Raw genomic sequence first — 21,987 nt, forward strand, 5'->3', positions numbered from 1 at the left:
GCTTGCGGGACGAATTAATCGTGTTAATTGAGGCCCGCCTGTAGTCTGTTATGGGCTAGGGAAGTTCTAATGAAGTGTAAAAAGTTGATAAATATGGCATATTAGGTCCCTATATTGACCTATGCTGATGACATGTGGAGGATGAATAAAAACGATTCTAGCAGAATCCAAGCAATGGAAATGAACATGCTAAGGACTATCCTAGCTAAAACTAGAAGAGATAAAATACAAAATACTGACATAAGAATGAATTTGGGAAAAGAATGTCTGAGGGAGAAGATGATTACATCATGATTGTGATTGTTTGGGCACATGAAGAGAATGAACTTGGACAGATTACCAAGAAGAAGAATGTTTGAGATGAAAATGGATAAGGAGAAGCCATGAGGAAGAAATGGAAAGATCAGATTCGAGAAGATGTGGAAACAAAGGGAACTGAGTGGGAGATGATAGAAAAAAAGATGGAAGTCAACTCACCTGACTGAAAAAAAAAGCCACAAAGCTCCATAAGCTATGGCAAACAAATTGGGAGCAGGAAACAAGAGGTCTGGTTACCAAAAGGTTTCTGCCATAGATGGGCAATGGGTATTCCCCTGGAATTTTTACAACATTTATACTGACAGGTCACTGCTCCCTAAAGGTGAAACTAACCTCCTTCGAGCTGACTGATGACCCAAACTGCCCTGTGGTGAGAGAGCACACATTCTATATGAATGAATGTATAATTTATGACATACCCAGAACACAGCTAATAGCACAGATTGGCCCCCTTCCCAGGGGACAAGAACATCTATTCATCATAGAAGAGGAAAATTATAAAGCCTTTAACAACTTTCACACAGAACGTATTTGAAATGCACAGAACTATCCAAAGAAATTCAGTCCCCCCCCCCCGCAATAATCGAACAATAATTAATAGTTAAAATTGCCGGTGTCTCCCACCATGCCCAGACGATGATTTTAAAACTGTCAGGATAGCAGTATTCTGCACCCTGACAGAAACCTGACATGACAAAACCGGATTGACTTGATTATCCCACAGGACTATCCTGCCATGTGTAGGAACCTGGTGCCCTCATCAAATAAGTAACCATGTAGGGGAGGGAGATATATAGGTAGCCAGGAAAGCAGATTAGCTGAAAAATATTAAGCCAGTAGCAAGGAGATACAATGTAGAATGAATGGGCTGGGCACTGAGTGAATTACGGTAAAAGGAAATAAATGTCAATTTTGGTGAACAGAAATGAGTGAAAGAGCAAATGTAATTGGCTGAAAGAATACAAAGTTAATAATAACATATTACTTTATATATACAGTACTAACAAACATTTACTAACAAAAACACTACCACTGCATTCTCCCCTGGCCTGCAAAAACTTTCAGCTAGGCTTGCACCACAAGTGAAGAATAACAGAAAGTTGGTGCCCAGAGAGTACAGTGCAGAAAGCAAGAGTCAAACAAATTAAATGAAAGTCATAAGAATGAATGAGTGTGTGTGAGAGAAAGAACACAAACCATAAATGTTACAGTTAAGTACACACTAACCTTAGTTTTAATCTTTTATATTCTTACTTATTTAGCTTAATTATTATGCATTAGTATTTACATTACACACCATTGCGTCCTCCTCCTGGTGAGAAAAAAGATGAGTGAAAAGAAAGAAAAAAAATATATATATACAACATAACAAAAAAAATTATTATAAAGTGTAAGAAAAAAAGCATAAAAATAGAATGCAAGCAGAGTGAGAATGCAGATTATGAATGAAGTAAATGTCTCTCCCACCAGGAGAAGGGGGGGGGGCAGATTACTCCCCCACTGCCAGCAGTGAAAAAAGACCAGGGAAACCCAAGATGACAAACACTTGGAGGATGCAAAACAACATCAAAGCCAACCTCCTAATGTATTTCACAACCCAGAAAACAGATTCCCTACCTTATTATGACCAGCACCAGACCGAACTGGTTCTGTCTCCTCCTCCTTCCTGCCCTCTCTTTCATTTGGTGGGGCTTTCCCCCACTGAATCTCTGGGTCTGCCTTCTCTATCAATCCCCCCCCCTCTTCAGTCTTTACCCCTACTTTAACTTGTGATTTTTTTTTTTGTTAGCGATAGGCCCCTGCCACTGAAATCTTCTGAAACGAATGCGATCTCTCTCTCTATGACTGGCCTGCTCCTCAGAGCGAAGTGTGGGCAATGGGGGGGCACAATGGCCAGAACAACACATAACACCACACATCACTAATGCACACTTCACACTTTTTGAAAACCTCTGGCCTTCACAAAGATCTGTGGTACACAATGTGCAGATGGGGGAACCCCAGGAGCCGTTTGACAACTAACACTTTACATCACTGATAGGCTCCTGAATTGCTGCTGTGATGTCAAATTCTGCCAGATGTTGAAAGGCATTCCAGTCAACCTGGGCAATCTTTGACTTCGGTAACCTAACAGGAAGACATGATCTTCCACTAATTCAGTGTGGTTATCACTGGGAAGTGATCACTTCCATACAGGTTCTCCATTTCCCAATTGAGAGGAGAGAAGGGGAGCAGATAGAAAGATCAATGACAGAAAAAGCATGGGTAGGCAAGTGGAACATGTTAATTCCCACATTTAAAAGGAAGAGGTCATTTTCAGTGAGCATATGCTCTATGGTATGTCCCACTTCCATTAATGTCAGCACTACCCCACAGAGTATTATGTCCACTGAAATCCCCAAGTAGGATAGGATAAACAGCTGCACAACGAGATTATCAAGGTTAGCCCCAGATGGCAAATAAATTTAACAGACTGTTAATAAAAACCCAAGTAAGGTGAATTGCTGTTGCTTCTAAGTTAGTGGAAAGCGGTAAAGGTTGGTATGGGGTATGGTTGCACAGAAGGATGGCAACTCCTCCATGGGCAGGTCCATCCCCAGTTCTGTCCTTATATGTGATATTAACATTATGAAGTGATGGGTTTTCATGTCTCTAGCAAGCAAAAGCATACTCATGGTTTTGCAGGAGGGCCTTGATGTCATCAGTATTTCACTGGAATCACAATTCCATCATAGAAATTTAGCCATTATTTTGGCTTCTTGGGTCCATCAAGCAGCTTCCGAAGAGTTGAGGGCTTATTTTTTCTCAGTCTTGGATTTATCTGCTGGGGAAGTAAGGATGCTGTCCTGTGTCCATTTCTTCCTCTGCAAAGAGTTGCAAGACTCAGGCTTTCTTCTTGACATCCATTTTTTTTTTTTTTTTTTGAGCCAGGATGTGCTTCAGGTTTCTTATTCTTTTCTTGAGTAATTTCTTTTGTTACTGGTGGAGTGTTAGGAGGTATGGATATAGTAGTGGCAGCTGATTGATCCTTCTGTGCGGGTTTTATTGGGCTTAACAGGTAGTGTGTGAGTGAATGACACTTTTGGTGAGATGGGAATTTTGGTCTTATTCTGATAGAACATCTCTCTACTGCCTTCTGAGCATAGGTAGGTTAGTTTGCATTTATAGGTTTCACAGCTTTTCTTGCCTCCTGATATATGTTCAGCTCTGTCTTAAGTCTTTGTATTTCCTTTTCTTACTTCCACCTATGGCATGCTTGAGAGTATGCAGGGTGTTCTCCTTGGCAGTTGATACAATACTCGATGTAGATTTTAGATCAGCACAAAATTAAAAAGATACTGTACACCTTTTTATAATGAAATAAACATAAATTAAAAAAAATAAGTTTAAGTAACTTAAACCCAAATTACGTGGCACACATGGAATGTCGTTGCGGCACCCTGTTCTAGTGGAAAGGAATGGCATAAGTACTGATGATCTTTTTTGGGCCCCAAACAAAAGAAGCATCTACATTCAAGGTTACCAAAAGTATATTTGCTTCTAATGGGAATTAAATAATTTTATGATATCTGAGGGAAAATTGGAAGAGATATTGTTAAATATAAGTATATAAGGCAGCGAACTCACAGTTGCCACAGGATATTTTAAATTTTTGAGGGAAACAGCGAAACTTGACATCTGTTGGACAACGTGTGAACTACTAGCTCAAGGTAGTTCACAGTTTCAACATAGCTTAATAAGCAGTTTGGAACTAACTATTTAATAAATGAAACTGTTAGGCATTTCTTTTGGCCTAGGGGTGCCTGAAAAATTACCGAGACACTAAGGGCACTGTGAACCGAGAAAGTTTGGGAACTCCTGGTATAAGCCATAAGATAAGTACATAAGGGCTGATGGAATCTATCCAAATTATACTAAAGGCAGCAGCAAAAGAGGTAAGCAAACCTTTAGCCCTAATTTTTGGGGGCATCCTTGGATTCAGGAGAGGTTTTTATAGATTGGAGAAGTGCAAATATGCCTTACATTCCCAAAGGAAGATCAAAGGGTGAAGAGAGTAATTAGACCTGTAATGCAGGATCAGTCATCTTAACAGGAGCCTTAAATGGATTGAGTAAACAAAATAATGGCATACTTAGTCTTTCGCAGATGACATGCAAGCAGACAGATTTAAATTGGAAAAAGATTGTTGCAGGATAGATGTGCCAAAATTTTCTTTTAACCAGAGAACGATTGATGGTTAGAATAAACATCCATCTGGTGTTGTGGAAGTGGGTAGTTTGAATAAATTTAATGACAGATTAAACCTATTAGGGGTATAAGGCAAAATTAGTGACAAAATAATGCAAGGAAGTAAGCTTCCTTACATTATTTTGCCACTCATTACTAATATTATATCCAAGAGAGTCACTTTCCAATGCTGGCAGTGTGAGTAAGCTACTTTTGATTTGAAAACTTTTTTTTTTTTTTATTAGGAAAAGTCATCAGAATGGAATATAGCTTGGCATCACTTTGGTTACTGCCATCTGTCAAAAATGACAACTTTTGATTACTTTTGAACTTTTCTAAACAACCCTTAGAGGTTTAAAAGACATTCCGAGATACACAGATTTCTTGAATTAAAATTTTTAAAGAAATTAACCAAAATATATTAGTGTGAAGGATACATGTTTAGATACTTCAGTATTTTGTTTGACAAGAAAAATTACAAGTTAGAAAAGAATGTACTTACTGTATTGCTATAACAGGTGCATTTCAATGTGTCAAGTAAAGCAACATTTTTATCTGCTTAAGAAATGCAAGTAAAAAGACTTCAATTATGGTAAGGAACTGAATTTACGAAAAAACATTCCAGTAATGTCTCAACTAACAAACAAAAATTACAGTTTCAACAATGTATAAATCTTTTATTAATTGTACATACATAGATACAAAATATAAAATCCACCATAAGTGGATCTTCTTGGATCCTCGTGCTCAAGTCCCTCACAATACATTAACTGGATCTCAAGAATTAAATTATTTTTATTTTTTTTTATTGTTTCGGCCATTGATCAAAATGTGTAGCAGGCGTTCCCACAAAAGTGTTTAACCGTATGTTCATATTCTGAGAATGAGCATACTTAAAAGTCATTTCCACTTCCATGTGATGATCTTGGTTTACATTTATACCACAACAAAGGGGGGAAAATTAAAACTACAATTATTGTGCACTCAACACTTTGGGGAATAATAAAATGTTGCACTAATGTTTTGTTCTCATTTAGTTCTCAGTTCTTCTAACACTGGTGTAATCACTGCATTTCTTTCATGCATTTTTAATCTCTTGAAAGGAAGTCAGAAGTACTGGTACGTGTCAGGTTGAAAACACAATCAGAATTCTTAATTCTCTCATCAAACTTTACATTATTGCCAACAACTGGCAAGACCATACAATCAGTGAACCCAGGGCTCAAAATTTACAATTATATACAAAGTACGGAAGACAGGGTCCTGGAATTCTTTAACCTAGACCAGCTTGTCCTAAATGCTTGGTGTATACGAAGAAACGCACCTTCATCATATACTGACCTTGCTGTGTTTGTGTGTTCAAAGGGTTCTGGAAGAGAGGAAAAAAGAAGCAATAAAATGTACAAAATATCTAAAAAAATTATTTAGATTATAAACAAACTGACACACAATAATTCAGTTTAACTACATGAAAATGTTACCTATATGTAGAATAATAAGTAAACAGGAATGAAAATAAAGTGATACTCCTTTTAAAAAAATGAGATACACCCTTATAAATTTGAACACTATTTTAAACAAATATTGTTGGATGAAATACTAGCCAACAACATGAATTATTTTACATTTACTGTACTAAATATTTGGTTAGAGAATCATGGTAGTGTGCATTAACACATATCTTTCCTCCACTACAATAAACTTACTCAACTAATTTGGAAACATTTCTAGATCTCTTTTAAGCTTAATTGAAATTTAAACGAAATAGCTCAATAAATACACAGTTTCATTATACGCAGTATGTAAGGTTGGATTCCTAAAATGTCAAGTTGCAGTTGGTACAAAAACAAAAAACGTATAAAGCCATAAAAATGGTAAACTTTAAATAACTTTAAAAAAAAAAAAAAAGTAAAAAAACTTTAAATAAGGGATCACATTCAAAAGTAATCCATATAATTTCTAGACATGCCAGGAGGGAGTAGTAGTAGTTGAGGCATGTGATGCAAGAAAGCAAACTTATGTAGCAAACTTATGTTGGCGTTCGAGGTGAGCGGACACGCTCCATTTTGCACATCCATTCCCTCTAACTGTTTGTCCAGTTCCTCCATGAATTTAAGCTATCAACTTCCATAACGACAGATGGAAGTTTGTTCCAGCAATCAACTATCCACTGGCTAAAGGCAAATTTCTGCACATCTATTCTACAATTGTCTTTCCTCAATTTGATTTTATGCCTCCTCAGGTTCTTAATCTTAGCAAGTGGAAGTATCCCATCAATATTGAGACTGCTTAAACCATTCAAGGCCTTGTACACCTCAATCAGATCACCTCACAGGTGCCTAGTCACCAGATGCTGTAACTGACAGAATTTAAGCCTCTCCTGGCAAGAGAGTGTACCAGGTCTATAATTATTTGTGTCAACCTTTGTGAATTGAGGATACATTTGCACATCTCCAGTCCACAATGACCTCCCATAAATATAAGGATGCTCTCATAATTATGGCAAAGGGTTTGCTTACTTTCCTCACTGCCACCTTCAATATAACTGGATAGATTCCATCTGCCCCAGGTGCCTTTTTTATGTTTACCTTCAACAATTTCTCCTCCACTTTGCTCTCCGTTATTACAAAATCAGTTAGCTCCCTGTTAGATTTTAGTAAACTTCTGTCTTCCCATTCCTTACGGAATTCTTCATGTGTGAATGTAGATGAAAAATACTGATTCTCGCTACCTGAGCAGGATCATCAACAGTCGAAACAAACGGTGGACCAATCTGATTCATCCCCTTCCTTCTAGAGTTACATAAGTAAAGAAGTCTTTGTTGTTTTTCTTTGCATCCTTTGCCAAGGATTTCTCATAATCAACCTTCACGTGCCTAACCTCCTTTGTGACTCGATTACAGACTATCTTATATCTGCTATAGGCTTTTGGCAGATATAAGATAGTCTGCTAATTTATATGCATCCCACACATTTTTCTTCTCTGCCACGAGTCTCATTAGTTCATCTGACATCCATTTAGGTCTACATCTTGAACAGTATTTCTTAGTTGAAGTAAAAGCCTACCAGCTTCCAAGATTAATTCCCTGAAGGCCTCCCAGTTAGAATTCACTGTTTAACATCATCAGTTGATCCTACTATATAGAATTCAAAAACTGCCTGAGACCACTGTAGTCACCTTTTTTACGAAAACAAAAACTCTTCCCTTTACCCTTGATGGTTGTTGCTGTTGTGCTGAGAATTTTTTGGCACAAGAGCCTCCTGGGCCATATTGTGCTTGTTCATCATTAACTTATGACTAAACATTTTATATTATAGTTATCAGAGACAATTATATATATTTATGCATGTCAAGTATTGAAACAGAGCTTAGAAATCTGCACAATTGCCAAGTACAGTAAACCCAAAGTATGAAATATATAAGAAAAACTAGTCTAAAATTTTGTCTATTTATGTATTATATGTACCTTCATAATATGACTATGTACATAGACAGTACATAGTGAAATGCAAGCATAAGGCATAGAAATGAAAATAAGAAACAATTTAATATTAAATGTAATATTTATTAGAAATTTCAAACAAATCTTTCAAACCAGCGTCTTTGCTAGCTAAAAAACCTATCCCGCCAGTGCTATCACCAGTTTCGCTAAAGTGTTGATAAAGAAGTTTTGCCTTTTCACGAATGATGAGTGAACTTAATAGAATTTTATTTTGAATTCGGTCTTCTATCCACAGATTTAAAGCTATTCCATTTTTTTAAATTTAACATCACGAGTTACAGAGCAAATTTTTGAAGCAATTAGCGCGGTTTCACGGACACTATGGCAGATTTTTTCTTCCGATTTCTTGATTGATCGTACTGTTGACTCATTGATTTTATGTTTTGCCACTGAGGAGACACTTTCACCATTAGAAATTTCGTCTAATAACTGAATTTTATTCGCTAGTGTCATCACCTTCTTTGATATTTTCACATTTCTCTTTTTATTCGTAGCCATGTTTTTGTAGGGGTTAGAAAGAACTTGACCACAATAAAGTCACTTTCTTCCGTTAACGCACTCGAAAAAGTCTGTTTTACACTGCAAAACGGTAGAGTTATCATTTTTGGAAGCATATTAATTTATAAATTGATAAATTTATTCAATTTATAAACATATAAATTAAAATCAAACGATGAAACCTTCCATGACTAACACACTGAACAAGGATTAGCGAGAAACATCCACGCTCGCGATTTTTTCACCCCTCTCCCCCCACCCACTGAGCGCTGTTTTGACCGGGAAAGATAATTTTAGCCACGCCCATGTTTTTTATGGTGGAAAATATTCACGGCGTTTTAAAATTCACATTTTTTTAGGTTTCATTTTATATTAAATCGGCGATCGCGAATACGCGAAACCGCGAATACAGATACCGCGAATAGCGGGGGTTTACTGTACAAATTTGTATGTGTTGTAAAGTTAAAGATTCCTGAAAGTTAGTTAAAGAGGGAAATCTGAATTTCCAGATACTTGAATATTGAGGACACTCTATGAGAATATGCTTGATTGTTAATTGGGATTGGCAGAAGGAACACTGGGGAGGATTCTCCCCCATAAGCAAGGACACCCTTGATGTTCGTTACATCTTTAAGTAAATCCCATATCGATAGACTGTGATCACTGTCACCTAATGGTTCCTTTATCTGCAAATTCCTAATGCATGAGTCATCACTGCTGATAATCAGATCAAGAGTATTACCCCCTCTGGTTGCCCCTCAAACATCTTTCTGTAATAAACAATCCTACAATAAATCCACAAACGTTTAGCGTGTGAGTGACCGACCCACAAATTCCAGTCAATATCTGAAAAGTTAAATTCCCCATTACAAGACATTCTGATTTACTGGCTCACTCTGTTTTTCTGCACAATTATCCTTATACTCATCAGAGTCATTAGGCCCATAACACACTCCTACTCTCATTTTCCCTTTCTCGGTGTTTACGTCACACCAAACTGACTCAACATTGCCTGTCCACCCATGTCAACTGGATGCACTTCGTTAGATTTTATGTGTTTCTTAACTAACAGTATAACCCCTCCTCCCTTCCTATCCTATCTATCCTTTCTGTACACATTGTAATCCCCAAATTCCAATTTGCACTGCTTATATCTGCGTGACACCATATCTCTGATATCCCAACAATACTCCCTTCGATGCCTTGATCAGCACATCAAATTTATTTACTATACTTCTAGCATTGGTGTACATGCACCTGTTCTTACTCTTAGTTACTCTAACACAGCCCATGTATTTATTTGTCCCATGATTACTGCCAGCCACTCTTGAAGTCTATGCAACTTGCTCTCTAGGCAGCTGCTCGTTACAATAGAAGCAGTGCAAGAATCGCTTTTGCCTCTGCCTCCAGCTACTCTTAATCTTTTAGTCTGTGAATCCCCCCCCCCAAGCTAGCAGTTTCTTACCCACCTAACAATGCCTCGATAGCATTAGCAAATATTCGTGCACCCTTTCTATTTAAGTGTATCCTATCCCTGTAGAAGCAGTCTCTCCTGTTAGCAAACACAGACCACACTGAAAAAAATTCCACCCCATGAGCCTTGCACAATCTCTCCAGGGCTGAAATGATTGACAAGGCTCTCAATCATATACTCCCTTCTATTGTGTCTGGGAAGAATTTCAGACACTTTCAAATTCAATCCTAGCTCGCAACTTTTTTCCATCATTGACCTATACTTGTTAAGTAAATCTGCAGATCTCTTACTCTTAAGGTCATTAGTGCCAACGTGTCACGTTTTGTGCCCTTAAAAGATATCTGCTCTACATCATCAACTTTTGCTCCTGGCAGACATACCCTGGTCCTGTTCCACCTATCCTTTTTGCATTAGTCAGTTGTATTAGTTGGTCACCCATGCTAGAAAGGCTTTTGTTCATTTATTGCACGAATATTTTCTACATTAGCATGTTAGAGAGACAAGAGAAAAGAGTACTCTTGATATGATTATCAGCAGTAACCCTTCACGCAATAGCATTAGCATTGGCATATGATGCAAGAAAGGAAACTCATGCAGCATCAGCCAGGAAAAAAAAAAAAAAAAACTTCCACTTCACCCCTCCGTTCGTTCGAAATACCTGTCCAGCTAAGCCTTAAATTTATTTAGGCTATCAACTTCCACAACAAGGGATGGAAGTCTGTTCCACCAACAAACCAGCCGCCGGCTAAAGACAAATTTCCGGACATCTATTCTACATCTGTCTTTCCTCAATTTGAATTTATGCCCTCTCAGGTGATTATTCTGAGCAAGAGGCAGAATCCCATCAGCATTGAGCATGCTCAAACCATTCAAGGCTTTATATACCTCTATCAGATCACCTCGCTGGTGCCTAGTCTCCAGACACTGTAATTTGGAAAACTTAAGCCTTTCTTCGTAAGAGCAACCCTTTGTTCCATTCACTAATCTTGTTGCCCTTCTCTGTACTCGTTCCAGCAGCTCTACATCCTTCTTGAAATGAGGCCTCCAGACCTGTATAGATTACTCAAGGTGTGGCCTGACCATTGCCTTATACAAGGGAATAATCACCTCCTTATCTCTGCTAGAAAAATTTCTGTATATCATTGATAAGACACCATGAGCTACTCTTGCAGCCCATTTGCACTGCTCAGAGAACTTCATATCTGCCTGCACAATTAACCCCAGGTCCTTTTCATTATCTACACTGTCAGTGTAATACCACAGAGTTGATACGTTGCTCTGGGGTTGCTGTTTCCCATATGTAGTACTTTACATTTGTCAATGTTAAACTTCATTTGCCACCTCTCAGCCCACCTGCTCAACCTTTCCAGATCCTGTTGCAGCAGCATAGCGTCAGTAGTGTCCTTAACAACCCTGCAAACTTTTGTATCGTCTGCAAACTTGGACATTAAGCTTGATATACCATCATCAATATTATTTATAAATACAGAAAACAATAATGGACCCAACACTGAACCCTGAAGGACTCCACTAATAACATTAGTCCCCGATGAGCAGTGTCCATTGATTACCACTCTCTTCTCCCCCTCAACCGCCCCTTTATCCATAGCAGCAATTTGCCTCCAATGCCACACTGCTCCAATTTGCAGTCTTCCATGTGCAACAGTATCAAAAGCCTTTCTAAGATCCAAGTATATAATATCAAAGTTATTTCCTGCATCCAGTTCTTTTGTGACTGTCATAGTATCCAATCAAACTGGTCAGGCAAGACTTCCTCTTAACAAAACCATGCTGTGTCCGAGTTATAACTGAAGTCTTGTCTAGCTGATCCTGCAGTGCTTCTTTAACCAGTGCCTCCATTAATTTTCCTGGAACAGAAGTTAAACTCACAGGTCTATAATTACTTGTGTCAGCCTTTGATCCTCCTTTTTGAATTGGGGTCACATTTGCACATCTCCAGTCTATGGGTACCTTCCCTGAGTCCAAGGAAGCTCTCATAATTATGGCTAATAAGAAAATACAGATAAAAATTCTAAATGGGAAGCATTCAAGGAATTAATCGTGAAAGCTACTAGACTTTTCATACCTATTAAGAAATATTGTTCAAGGTTTAGGCCTAAGTGGTAGTCAAATGAAAATTAATGAGACTTGTGGCAGAGAAGAAAAATGCAATGGATGTATATAAATTATCAGGTGACATGGAAGGCTATGGCAGATATAAGCTAGTCTGTAATCAAGTTACAAAGGAGATTAGACAAGTGAAGGCAGATTAAAAAAAATCTTTAGCAAAGGATGCTAAAAAATACAGCGAGGATTTCTTGTACTAATATAAACTCTAAAAGGAATTGGGATGAATCAGATTGATCTACTTGATATCGACGGTTTGACTGTTGATGATTCTGCTCAGATAGCAAACAAACTGAATGAGAATTTTGCATCTACATCCACACATGAGGAGTTGATTCACATATCAAGGAAGGAAAATACCAGAAGTTTATTAAATTGTAACAGGATGCTTAATGATTTAGTAATCACTGAGAGCAAAGTGGAGGAGAAATTATTTTACCTGGAATTTCTGTTCTGGGTAAAATAATGGACTCACTGGTTAAAGATGCATTGCAGGATCATCTAGAAAAGACTGAAGCAATAATTCATGCACAGCATAGGTTTGTCAAGGGAAAGTCTTGTCTGATAAATTTGATTGGATACTATGATGTGATTACAAAAGAACTGGATGCAAAAATTAATTTTGATATCATATTCTTGGATTTCAGGAAAGCTTTTGACACTGTTGCGCATGGGAGACTACTATACAAATTGGAGCATTATGGCATTAAGGGCAAGTTGCTGCAATGGATAAAGGGATGGTTGAGTGGGACAGAGAGTGGTAATAAATGGACACTGCTCTTCGTGGACTAATGTTATTAGTGGAGAGTCACACAGGGTTCGGTGTTGGGCACACTGTTGTTTTGTATATTTATCAATGATATTGATGAAGGTATATCAGGCTTAGTGTTGAAATTTTCAGATGATACAAAGATTGGTAACGGCTGTTAATGACAGAAATGGCAGTGTGCTGCAACAGGATCTAGAAAATTTGGGCAGATGTGCTGAGAAGTGGCAACTGAAGTTTAACACTGACAAATACAAAGTACTGCGTATGAGTAGAAGTATCCCCAGAGGAACATACCAACTGAGTGGTATTACACTTAGGGTGGTAGAAAATGAAAAAGACCTGGGATTGGTTGTGCAGTCAGATCTGAAGTTTTCTGAGCAATGCAGATAGGCTGTAAGAGCAGGTTATGGGATTTTGTCAATGATATACAGTAATTTTGCTAGCAGGAGAAGGAGGTGATTATAGTTGTGGTAGTAGTAGTAGTGGCATGTGATGCATGAAAGCATGTATAGCATCAACCAAAAAAAAAAAAAAAAAATCACACCATTCCCTCCAAATGTCTGTCCAGTTCCTCCTTAAATTTATTTATCCTATCAACTTCCACAACAACAGATGGAAGTTTGTTCCAGCAATTAACCACCCACTGGGTAAAGGCAAATTTCCGCACATCTATTCTACATCTGTCTTTTCTTAATTTGAATTTATGCCCCATTAGGTTCGTAATCTGAACAAGTGGAAGGATCCAATCTGAATTCAGCGTGCTCAACTCATTCAAGGCCTTATACACCTCAATCAGATCACCGCTCAGGTGCCTAGTTTCCAGCCACTGCAATTTGCAGAATTTAAGCCTCTCTTGGTAAGAGGATCCCTTCATTCCCTTCACCAATCTCGTTGCCCTTCTCTGTACATGCTCAAGCAAATCTACATCCTTCCTAAAATGAGGCCTCCAGACCTGTACGCAGTACTCAAGGCGTGGCCTTACCATTGCCTTATACAGAGGGACAATTACCTCCTTCTCCCTGCTAGCAAAATTTCTATATATCATTGACAAAACCCATGACCTGTCCTGGCAGCCTGTCTGCATTGTTCAGAAAACTTCATATCTGACTGCACAATTACTCACAGTTCTTCTTCATTTTCTACAACCTTAAGTGTAGTACCACACAGTTGGTACGTTTCTCTGTGGTTACTTCTACCCATATGCAGTACTTTGCATTTGTCAAGGTTAAACTTCAGTTGCCACTTCTTAGTCCATTTGCCCAAATTATCTAGATCCTGTTGCAGTAGCACACTTCCATTACTGTTGTTAACAACCCTGCCAACCTTTGTATCATGTGCAAATTTCGACACTAAGCTTGATCTACCTTCATCAATATCATTTATAAATATACAAAACAACAGTGGACCTAAAACCGAACCCTGTGGGACTCCACTAATAAGATTAGTCCATGAAGAGCAGCACCCATTAATTACCACCCTCTGTCTTCTCCCACTCAACCATCCTTTTATCCATTGTAGCAACTTACCTTTAATACCATTCTGCTCCAATTTGTACAATAGTCTTCCATGTGCAACAGTGTCAAAAGCTTTCCTGAAATCCAAATATATATCAAAATTATTTTTTGCATCCAGTTCCTTTGTAACCACATTATAATATCCTATCAAATTTGTCAGACAAGACTTTCCCTTAACAAACCCATGCTGTGTCTGAATTATTGCTGCAGTCTTGTCTAGATGATCCTGCAATGCATCTTTAACCATTGACTCCATTATTTTACTCGGAACAGAAGTTAAATTAACTGGTCTGTAATTACTTGCGTCACCCTTTGATCCCCCCCCTTTGTGAATTGGGGATACATTTGCACATCTCCAGTCCATGGGGACCTCCCCTGAGTCCAAGGATGCTCTCATAATTATGGCTAAGGGTTTGCTTAGTTTCTTTGCCGCCTCCTTTAATATAACTGGCTAGATCCCATCCACCCCAGGTGCCTCACTTATGTTTAATTTCAACAATTTCTCCTCCACTTTGTCTCATTTATTACAAAATCATTAAGCACCCTGCTACAATTTGATAATCTTCTGCCATTTTCAAACTTTTAAGAACTCATGTGTGAATATAGATGCAAAATACTCATTCAGTTTGTTTGCTATCTGAGCAGGATCATCAACAGCCGAACCATCGATATCCAGTGGACCAATCAGATTCATCCCCTTCCTTTTAGAGTTTATATAAGTAAAGAAATCCTTGCTGGTTTTCTTAGCATCTTTTGCCAAAGATTTCTCATAATCTGCCTTCGCCTGCCTAACCTCCTTTGTGACCTGATTACAGACTTGCTTATATCTGCCATAGGCTTCTGAGTCACTTGATAATTTATATGCATCCCATGCATTTTTCTTTTCTGTTACGAGTCTCATTAGTTCATTTGATAACCATTTAGGCCTAAACCTTGAACAATATTTCTTAATAGGTATGAAACTTTTAGTAGCATCCACGATTAATTCCTTGAATGCTTCCCACTTAGCATTTACTTTTGTATAAGGCAATGGTCGGCTCACGCCTTGAGTACTGCATACAAGTCTGGAGGCCTTATTTTAGGAATAATTTTTAAAAATTTATATATTTATTTCATTATAAAAAGGGTACGGTATCTTGTTAATTTTGTAGTGATCTATAATTGATGTTTATTTAGTACATCTATATAAAGAATAAACTTATTATGTATATACAGTATATGCATAATTTGTATTGTGAGTTGTAATTTTGTTTATAGCTATATTATTGTAATAACTATCATATATATATATATATATATATATATATAGAACAGAAGTAATAGGTATGGGAGTTGTAATAAGAGGAATATATGAAGGAAAACAGACCTGAAGTACTACTATGTAGAGTAGAAGGTTGTTGTTGTTTGGTTTTTAGGAGGATTAGACTAAGGCCATATTGCTCCGGGGATATGCGGTGGTCATTCTCTGACCTTTCAGCATCCTCCGTATTTGGTGGTGACGGGCTCGAACCCCGGTCTAATCAAGACAAGAAGTGTGTGCTATGCATTACTGCTGCTGCTGCTTCTACCCACCTGGCTACGGAGGCGCGCCAGAGTAGAAGGCACCCAACAACTATATACAGAGAGAGAATTGGATCTAACGGGAAGAAAATTGAGTAGGGGTACCACAAAATAAAATAAATTCTTAGGGGTGCCGTTATTAAAAAACGGTTGAAAACCACTGCTCTAGATGATCAATGTGGGATTTACTTAAAGATGTAACTACTGCCAAATGGAAGGGAAAAGGCTTTGGCAAATGCAACTGCATAGTCTTCGTTTTTAATTTCTATGCAATAGTTACATCTTTAAATCATTCTAACAGGAAGCTGAATGATTTTGTGATAACAGAGGAAAGTGATGCAAAACTGTTGAAGCTAAACCTAAAAAAGGCACCTGGGGTGGATAGAATCTATTCAATTATATTAAAGGAGGGAAGTAAACCTTTGGCCATGATTAAGAGAGCATTCTTGGGTTCAGGGGAAATCAGTATGGACTGGAGATATGTGAATGTATCTCCAATTTACAAAGGGTGTAAATTTATTAATTAAGAGCTTTTAGATTGGCCTCTGTTCCAGGAAAAATAATGGATAAAGAAGTAATGAAGGACCATCTAGACAGGAATGCAATTATGCTGCAGCCACAGAACAGATTTGTTAAGGGGTGACCAATGTTAGGGTTTGAACAATCTTGTTATAGATTATGATGCAGTAACAAAGGAACTGGATGCAAAAATTAATTCTGACATCATATACTTAGATTTCAGAAAAACTTTTGATAATGTTGCACTTAAATTTTTTTGTGTTCTGTTTCCATATTCTGCAGCTACTGCTATGCACAAAGTAATGGCTGGGTAGAAGATAATAGTAACTGGTTATTAACTGGTGCTGCTCTTCTTGGATTAACGTTGTTAATAGTGTCCCCAGGGTTCAATGCTGGGCCCACTGTTGATATTATTATTAATGATATTGCTGAAGGCATCAGGCTTAACATCTAAGTCTGAAAAGATACAACTGGCAGGGTGGTTAATGAGAATAGTCTGGATGTGCTACTGTAACAAAATCTAGACAAATTAGTCAGATGGGCTGAGAAGTGGCAATTGAAGTTTAATATTGAAAAATACAAGGTATTTCACATGAGTTCTTCATACTACACGCAAGGGGACATAAATTCAAACTGAGGAAGGATGGTTGCAGGATAGATGTGTGGAATTTGGCCTTTAGCCAGTGAGAGGAAGAACTAGACATACTGTTAGAGGGGATGGACAGGTGATTTTTTTTTTGGCTGATGCCGTATAAGCTTGCTTTCTTGCACCATCTGCTACTACTAATATACACTGAAGTAAGGTTGGTGAAGGATTAAATGCACATAAGATTCTCATAAACTGTCTGAAGTTAAATCGAAATCTGACTTTAATTAGCATTTACTGTGATTAAGGTTCAGTGCCGGGTCCATTGTTGTTTACAATATTTATTAATGATACCGATGAAGGTATATCAGGCTTAATGTCAAAGTTCACAGATGATATAAAGATTGGCAGGCACTGCTTTGCATTGCATTGTACAGGTGCTTACCAACAATAACGAGCAACAAGATTTAGAAAAATTAGTTCAATGGGCTGAGAAATTGCAGTTGAAGTTTCACATTGATAAATGCAATGGGTAGCCATAATCTTAGAGTAATACTAGAGTAACCTTGTGTCCGTAGATTAACAGTTTGTAACTTGCCACCATTGTTACACGATACAACGTGTAAGGTTTAACGGAAAATTAGACAGCGAGTATAGTAGTATCAATTAATCAGTAAAATTTATTAATCTTATTAAATTTCATTGTCAACTGAATTGTACTTTTTTAACTAAATAAATATAGCGACCTAGTTATTATAAACATAACATCATAAATTAATACATATAAGTTGACAGGGGATAAGAAAGTCACAGAATATAACTCAGATATAATATTTGATACCGAAATACATATATATAGTGTTATAACTGCATTGAGATATAGGTTTAGGGTTATATTTTGTATTGCAGAAAACTTGAATAGAAATCATGACTCAGACCAGAGCACTTCAGATTCAGAGGACAACCGCACTTCAGATTCAGAGGACTTCAGATTCAGAGGACAACCCCCCCACTTCAGTGGGGTGGGAGTGGGGGGGCGGTTGTCCTCTGAATCACAGTCTATTGAAATGCACTGCTTATTGATGTTTGTGGAGCAATCACGAACGGGACATGATATTGCCAAGGGGAATGTCTTTGTGCGTGCGCGATGGTTTTTTCTTCTTCTTTTTTTCTTTTTTTTTTTAGGAGCATTAGCAACTAAGGCCATATTGCTCTGGGGATATGTGGTGGTCATTCCCTAACCTATCTGCATCCTCCGTATTTGGTGGCTCACGGGCTCGAACCCCGGTCCAATCAAGAAGCGTGTGCTACGCACTGCTGCTCCTGCCACCTGGCTACGGAGGCACCTGTGCGCGATGTAACGAGTGCGAGGAAATCAGGCGCCAACTCGGCATTTTTATGGCCTTATAAGAGAGCTTGAAGGACAGGGTGTATGCCCTCGAAGGATTTAAATTGAGAGGCCCATCAAGCTCTCAGCTGCCCACATCAATGCCAGAGCTTGCACTTGAACATCACGCAACACGGCGGCAACCCCCAAGGCATAATGCACTGGTCCCAAAGGAACTAGTTGTTGTAGGTGACTCTATTGTCAGGGAAACGGGGAACATACTGTGCAAAAAGGATAGTGGAACAGGACCAGGATATGTCTGCCAGGAGCAAAAGTTGATGACTTAGAGCAGATATATTTTAAGGGCACAAAACGTGATATTGTTGACACGTTGGCACTAATGACCTTAAGAGTAAGAGATCTGCAGATTTACTTAACAAGTATAGGTCAATGATGAAAAAAGGTTGCAAGCTAGGGTTGAATTTGGATGGTGTATATGATGAGAGCCTTGTCGAGCAATTCGGCCCTGGAGAGATTGTGCAAGGCTCAAAGGGTAGAATTTTTCTCAGCCTGATCTGTGCTAGTTAACAAGAGAGACTGCTTCTACAGGGATGGGATACACTTAAATAGAAAGGGTGCAAGAATATTTGCTGATGCTATCGAGGCAGAGTTAGGTGGGTCGGAAAACTGCTAGCTTGGAGGGATACACGGACTAATAGATTAACAGTAGCCACTGGCACAGGTAAAAGTGATTCTTGCACTACTTCTATTGAAATGCAATTGAGCAGCAGCCTGGAAAGCAAGGCAATGGGAATTTCCAGGACTGCTTGGAGTCATAGTGGAACAAATAAATACATGGGCTGTGTTAGGGCAACAAAGAGCAGAAACAGGTGCATGCATACTTGCATGTACACCAATGCTAGGAGTATAATTAATAAATTCGATGAGCTTGAAGTGCTAGTCCAGACATCAAAGGCAGATATTGTTGGGATATCAGAGACATGGTGTCACACAGACATAAGCAGTGCAGAACTGGAATTTGGGGAGTAAAATGTGTACAGAAAGGATAGACAGGACAGGAAGGGAGGAGGGGTTATGCTGTTAGTTAAGAAACACATAAATTCTAAGGAAGTGCATCCAATTGATGTTGGTGGACAATGCAATGTTGAGTCTGTTTGGTGTGACATAAGAACTGGGAAAGGAAACATGAGAAGGTGTGTGTGTGTTATAGGCCTAATGAAGCTGATGAGTATAATGAGCAATTGTGCAGAGAAATAGAGCGGGCCAGTAAATTAGAGTGTCTTATAATGGAGGATTTTAATTTCCCGGATATTGACTGGAATTTGTGGGTTGGTCACTCACATACTAGCAAGGCTTTTGTGGATTTATTGGATGATTGTTTTCTACAGCAGCATGTTCGGGAGGCAACAAGAAGGAGTAACACTCTTGATCTGATTACCAGTAATGATTCTTCATGCATCAAGAATCTGCAGATAAAGGAACCACTAGGTGGCAGAAATCACAGTGTGCTGAAGTGGGATTTACTCAAAGAGGTAACTACCACCAAGGGTAAAGGGAAGGGTTTTTGCTTTCATAAAAGTCACTATGGTGGTCTGAGACAGTATTTAAATTCTATATGGTGGAATCAACTGATGATGTTACCAACAGCAAATTCAAAATGGGAAGCATTCAAAGAATTAATCTTGGAAGCTACTAGGCTTTTCATACCAACAAAGAAATATTGTTCAACATTTAGGCCTAAATGGATGTTAGATGAACTAATTAGACATATGGCAGAGAAGAAAAATGCATGGGATACATATAAATTAACATGTGACACAGAAGCCTATGATAGATATAAGCTGGTCTGTGACCAAGTTACAAAGGAGGTGAGGCAGGTAAAGGAAGATTACGAGAAATCTTTGGCAAAGGATGCAAAGAAAAACAGCAAAGAGTTCTTTACTTATGTAAACTCTAGAAGGAAGGGGATGAATCTGATTGGTCCACTTGATATCGATGGCTCAACTGTTGATGATCCTGTTCAAGTAGCTAACAAAGTAAATGAATATTTTGCATCGACATTCACACATGAGGAATGCCAGAGGTGTATTCAACTCTGTCAGTAAGCTAGATAATCTTGTAATAACTGAGAGTAAAGTGGAGGAGAAATTGTTGAAGATAAACACAAGACAGGCACCTGAGGTGAATGGAATCTATCCAGTTATATTAAAGGAGGTGGCAAAGGAAGTAAGCAAACTCTTAGCCATAATTATGAGAGCATCCCTGGATTCAGCGGTGGTACCCATGGACTGGAGATGTGCAAATGTGACAGCAATCCACAAAGGAAAATCAAAGGGAGACAGGTAATTACAGACCAGTTAGTTTAACTTCTGCTGTAGGGAAATTAATGGAGGCAGTGGTTAAAGAAGCATTGCAGGATCATCTAGACAAGTCTTCAGTATAACTCAGACACAGCATGGGTTTGTTAAGGGGAAGTCTTGTCTGACTAATTTGATTGGATACTATGATGTAGTCACAAAGGAACTGGATGCAAAGAATAAATTTGATATCATATATTTGGATCTTAGAAAATCCTTTGATACTGTTGCACATGGAAGACTGCTTCCAAAATTGGAGCAGTGTGGCAATGGAGGCAAATTGCTGCTATGGATAAAGGGATGGTTGAGTGGGAGAAGACAGAGAGTAGTAATCACTGGACACTGCTCTTCGTGGACTAATGTTATTAGTGAAGTCCCTCAGGGTTCAGTGTTGGGTCCGTTTTTGTTTTCTGTATTTATAAATGATATTGATGATGATATGTCAGGCTTAATGTCCAAGTTTGCAGATGATACAAAGGTTGGCAGGGTTGTTAATGATACTAATGACAGTACCCTGCTGCAACAGGATCTAGAAAAGTTGAGCAGATGGGCTGAGAGGTGCAAATGAAGTTTAACATTGACAAATGTAAAGTACTACATAATGGAGAATTAATCCCAGAGTAACGTATCAACTCTGTGGTACCACACTGACAGTGGTAGAGAATGAAAAGGACCTGGGGGTAATTGTGCAGGCAGATATGAAGTTTTCTGAGCAGTGCAGATGGTCTGCAAGAGTAGCTCATGGAGTCTTGTCAATTACATACAGGAATTTTTTTAGAAGGGATAAGGAGGTGATTATCCCCTTGTATAAGGCAATGGTCAGACCACTCCTTGAGTACTGTATACAGGTCTGGAGGACTCGTTTTAAGAAGGATGTAGAGCTGTTGGAACGAGTACAGAGAAGGGCAACATGATTAGTGAATGGAACAAAAGGTTGCTCTTATGAAGAAAAGCTTAAGTTTTGAAAATTACAGTGTCTGGAGACTAGGCACCTGCGAGGTGATCTGATTGAAGTGTATAAAGCCTTGAATGGGTTGAGCATGCTCAAGTCTGATGGAATTCTTCCTCTTGCTCAGAATAATCGTCTGAGAGGGCATACATTCAAATTGAGGAAAGACGGTTGTAGGATAGATGTGCAAAAGTTTGCCTTTAGCCAGCAGGTGGTTGATTGCTGGAACAAACTCCCAT

The 21,987-nt window shown here is 38.4% G+C and overlaps 1 protein-coding gene across 1 annotated transcript in view; it reads right to left on the reverse strand.

Annotated features, from left to right (window-relative positions):
- Positions 1-5,304: 5,304 nt before the first annotated feature.
- Positions 5,305-21,987, reverse strand: part of LOC150091576 (poly(A) RNA polymerase gld-2 homolog A-like) — a 359,740-nt gene continuing 343,057 nt past the window's right edge. Inside the window, exon 13 of the mRNA XM_090384638.1 lies at positions 5,305-5,914. Within this exon, the coding sequence (XP_090240764.1) occupies positions 5,781-5,914 (134 nt within the window). The 3' untranslated portion in view covers positions 5,305-5,780. The remainder of the gene's footprint in view (positions 5,915-21,987) is intronic.

Source organism: Mastigoproctus giganteus, chromosome 1, assembly GCF_048544385.1.
Source record: "Mastigoproctus giganteus isolate SK-2022 chromosome 1, ASM4854438v1, whole genome shotgun sequence".
NCBI classification, from domain to species: domain Eukaryota; kingdom Metazoa; phylum Arthropoda; class Arachnida; order Uropygi; family Thelyphonidae; genus Mastigoproctus; species Mastigoproctus giganteus.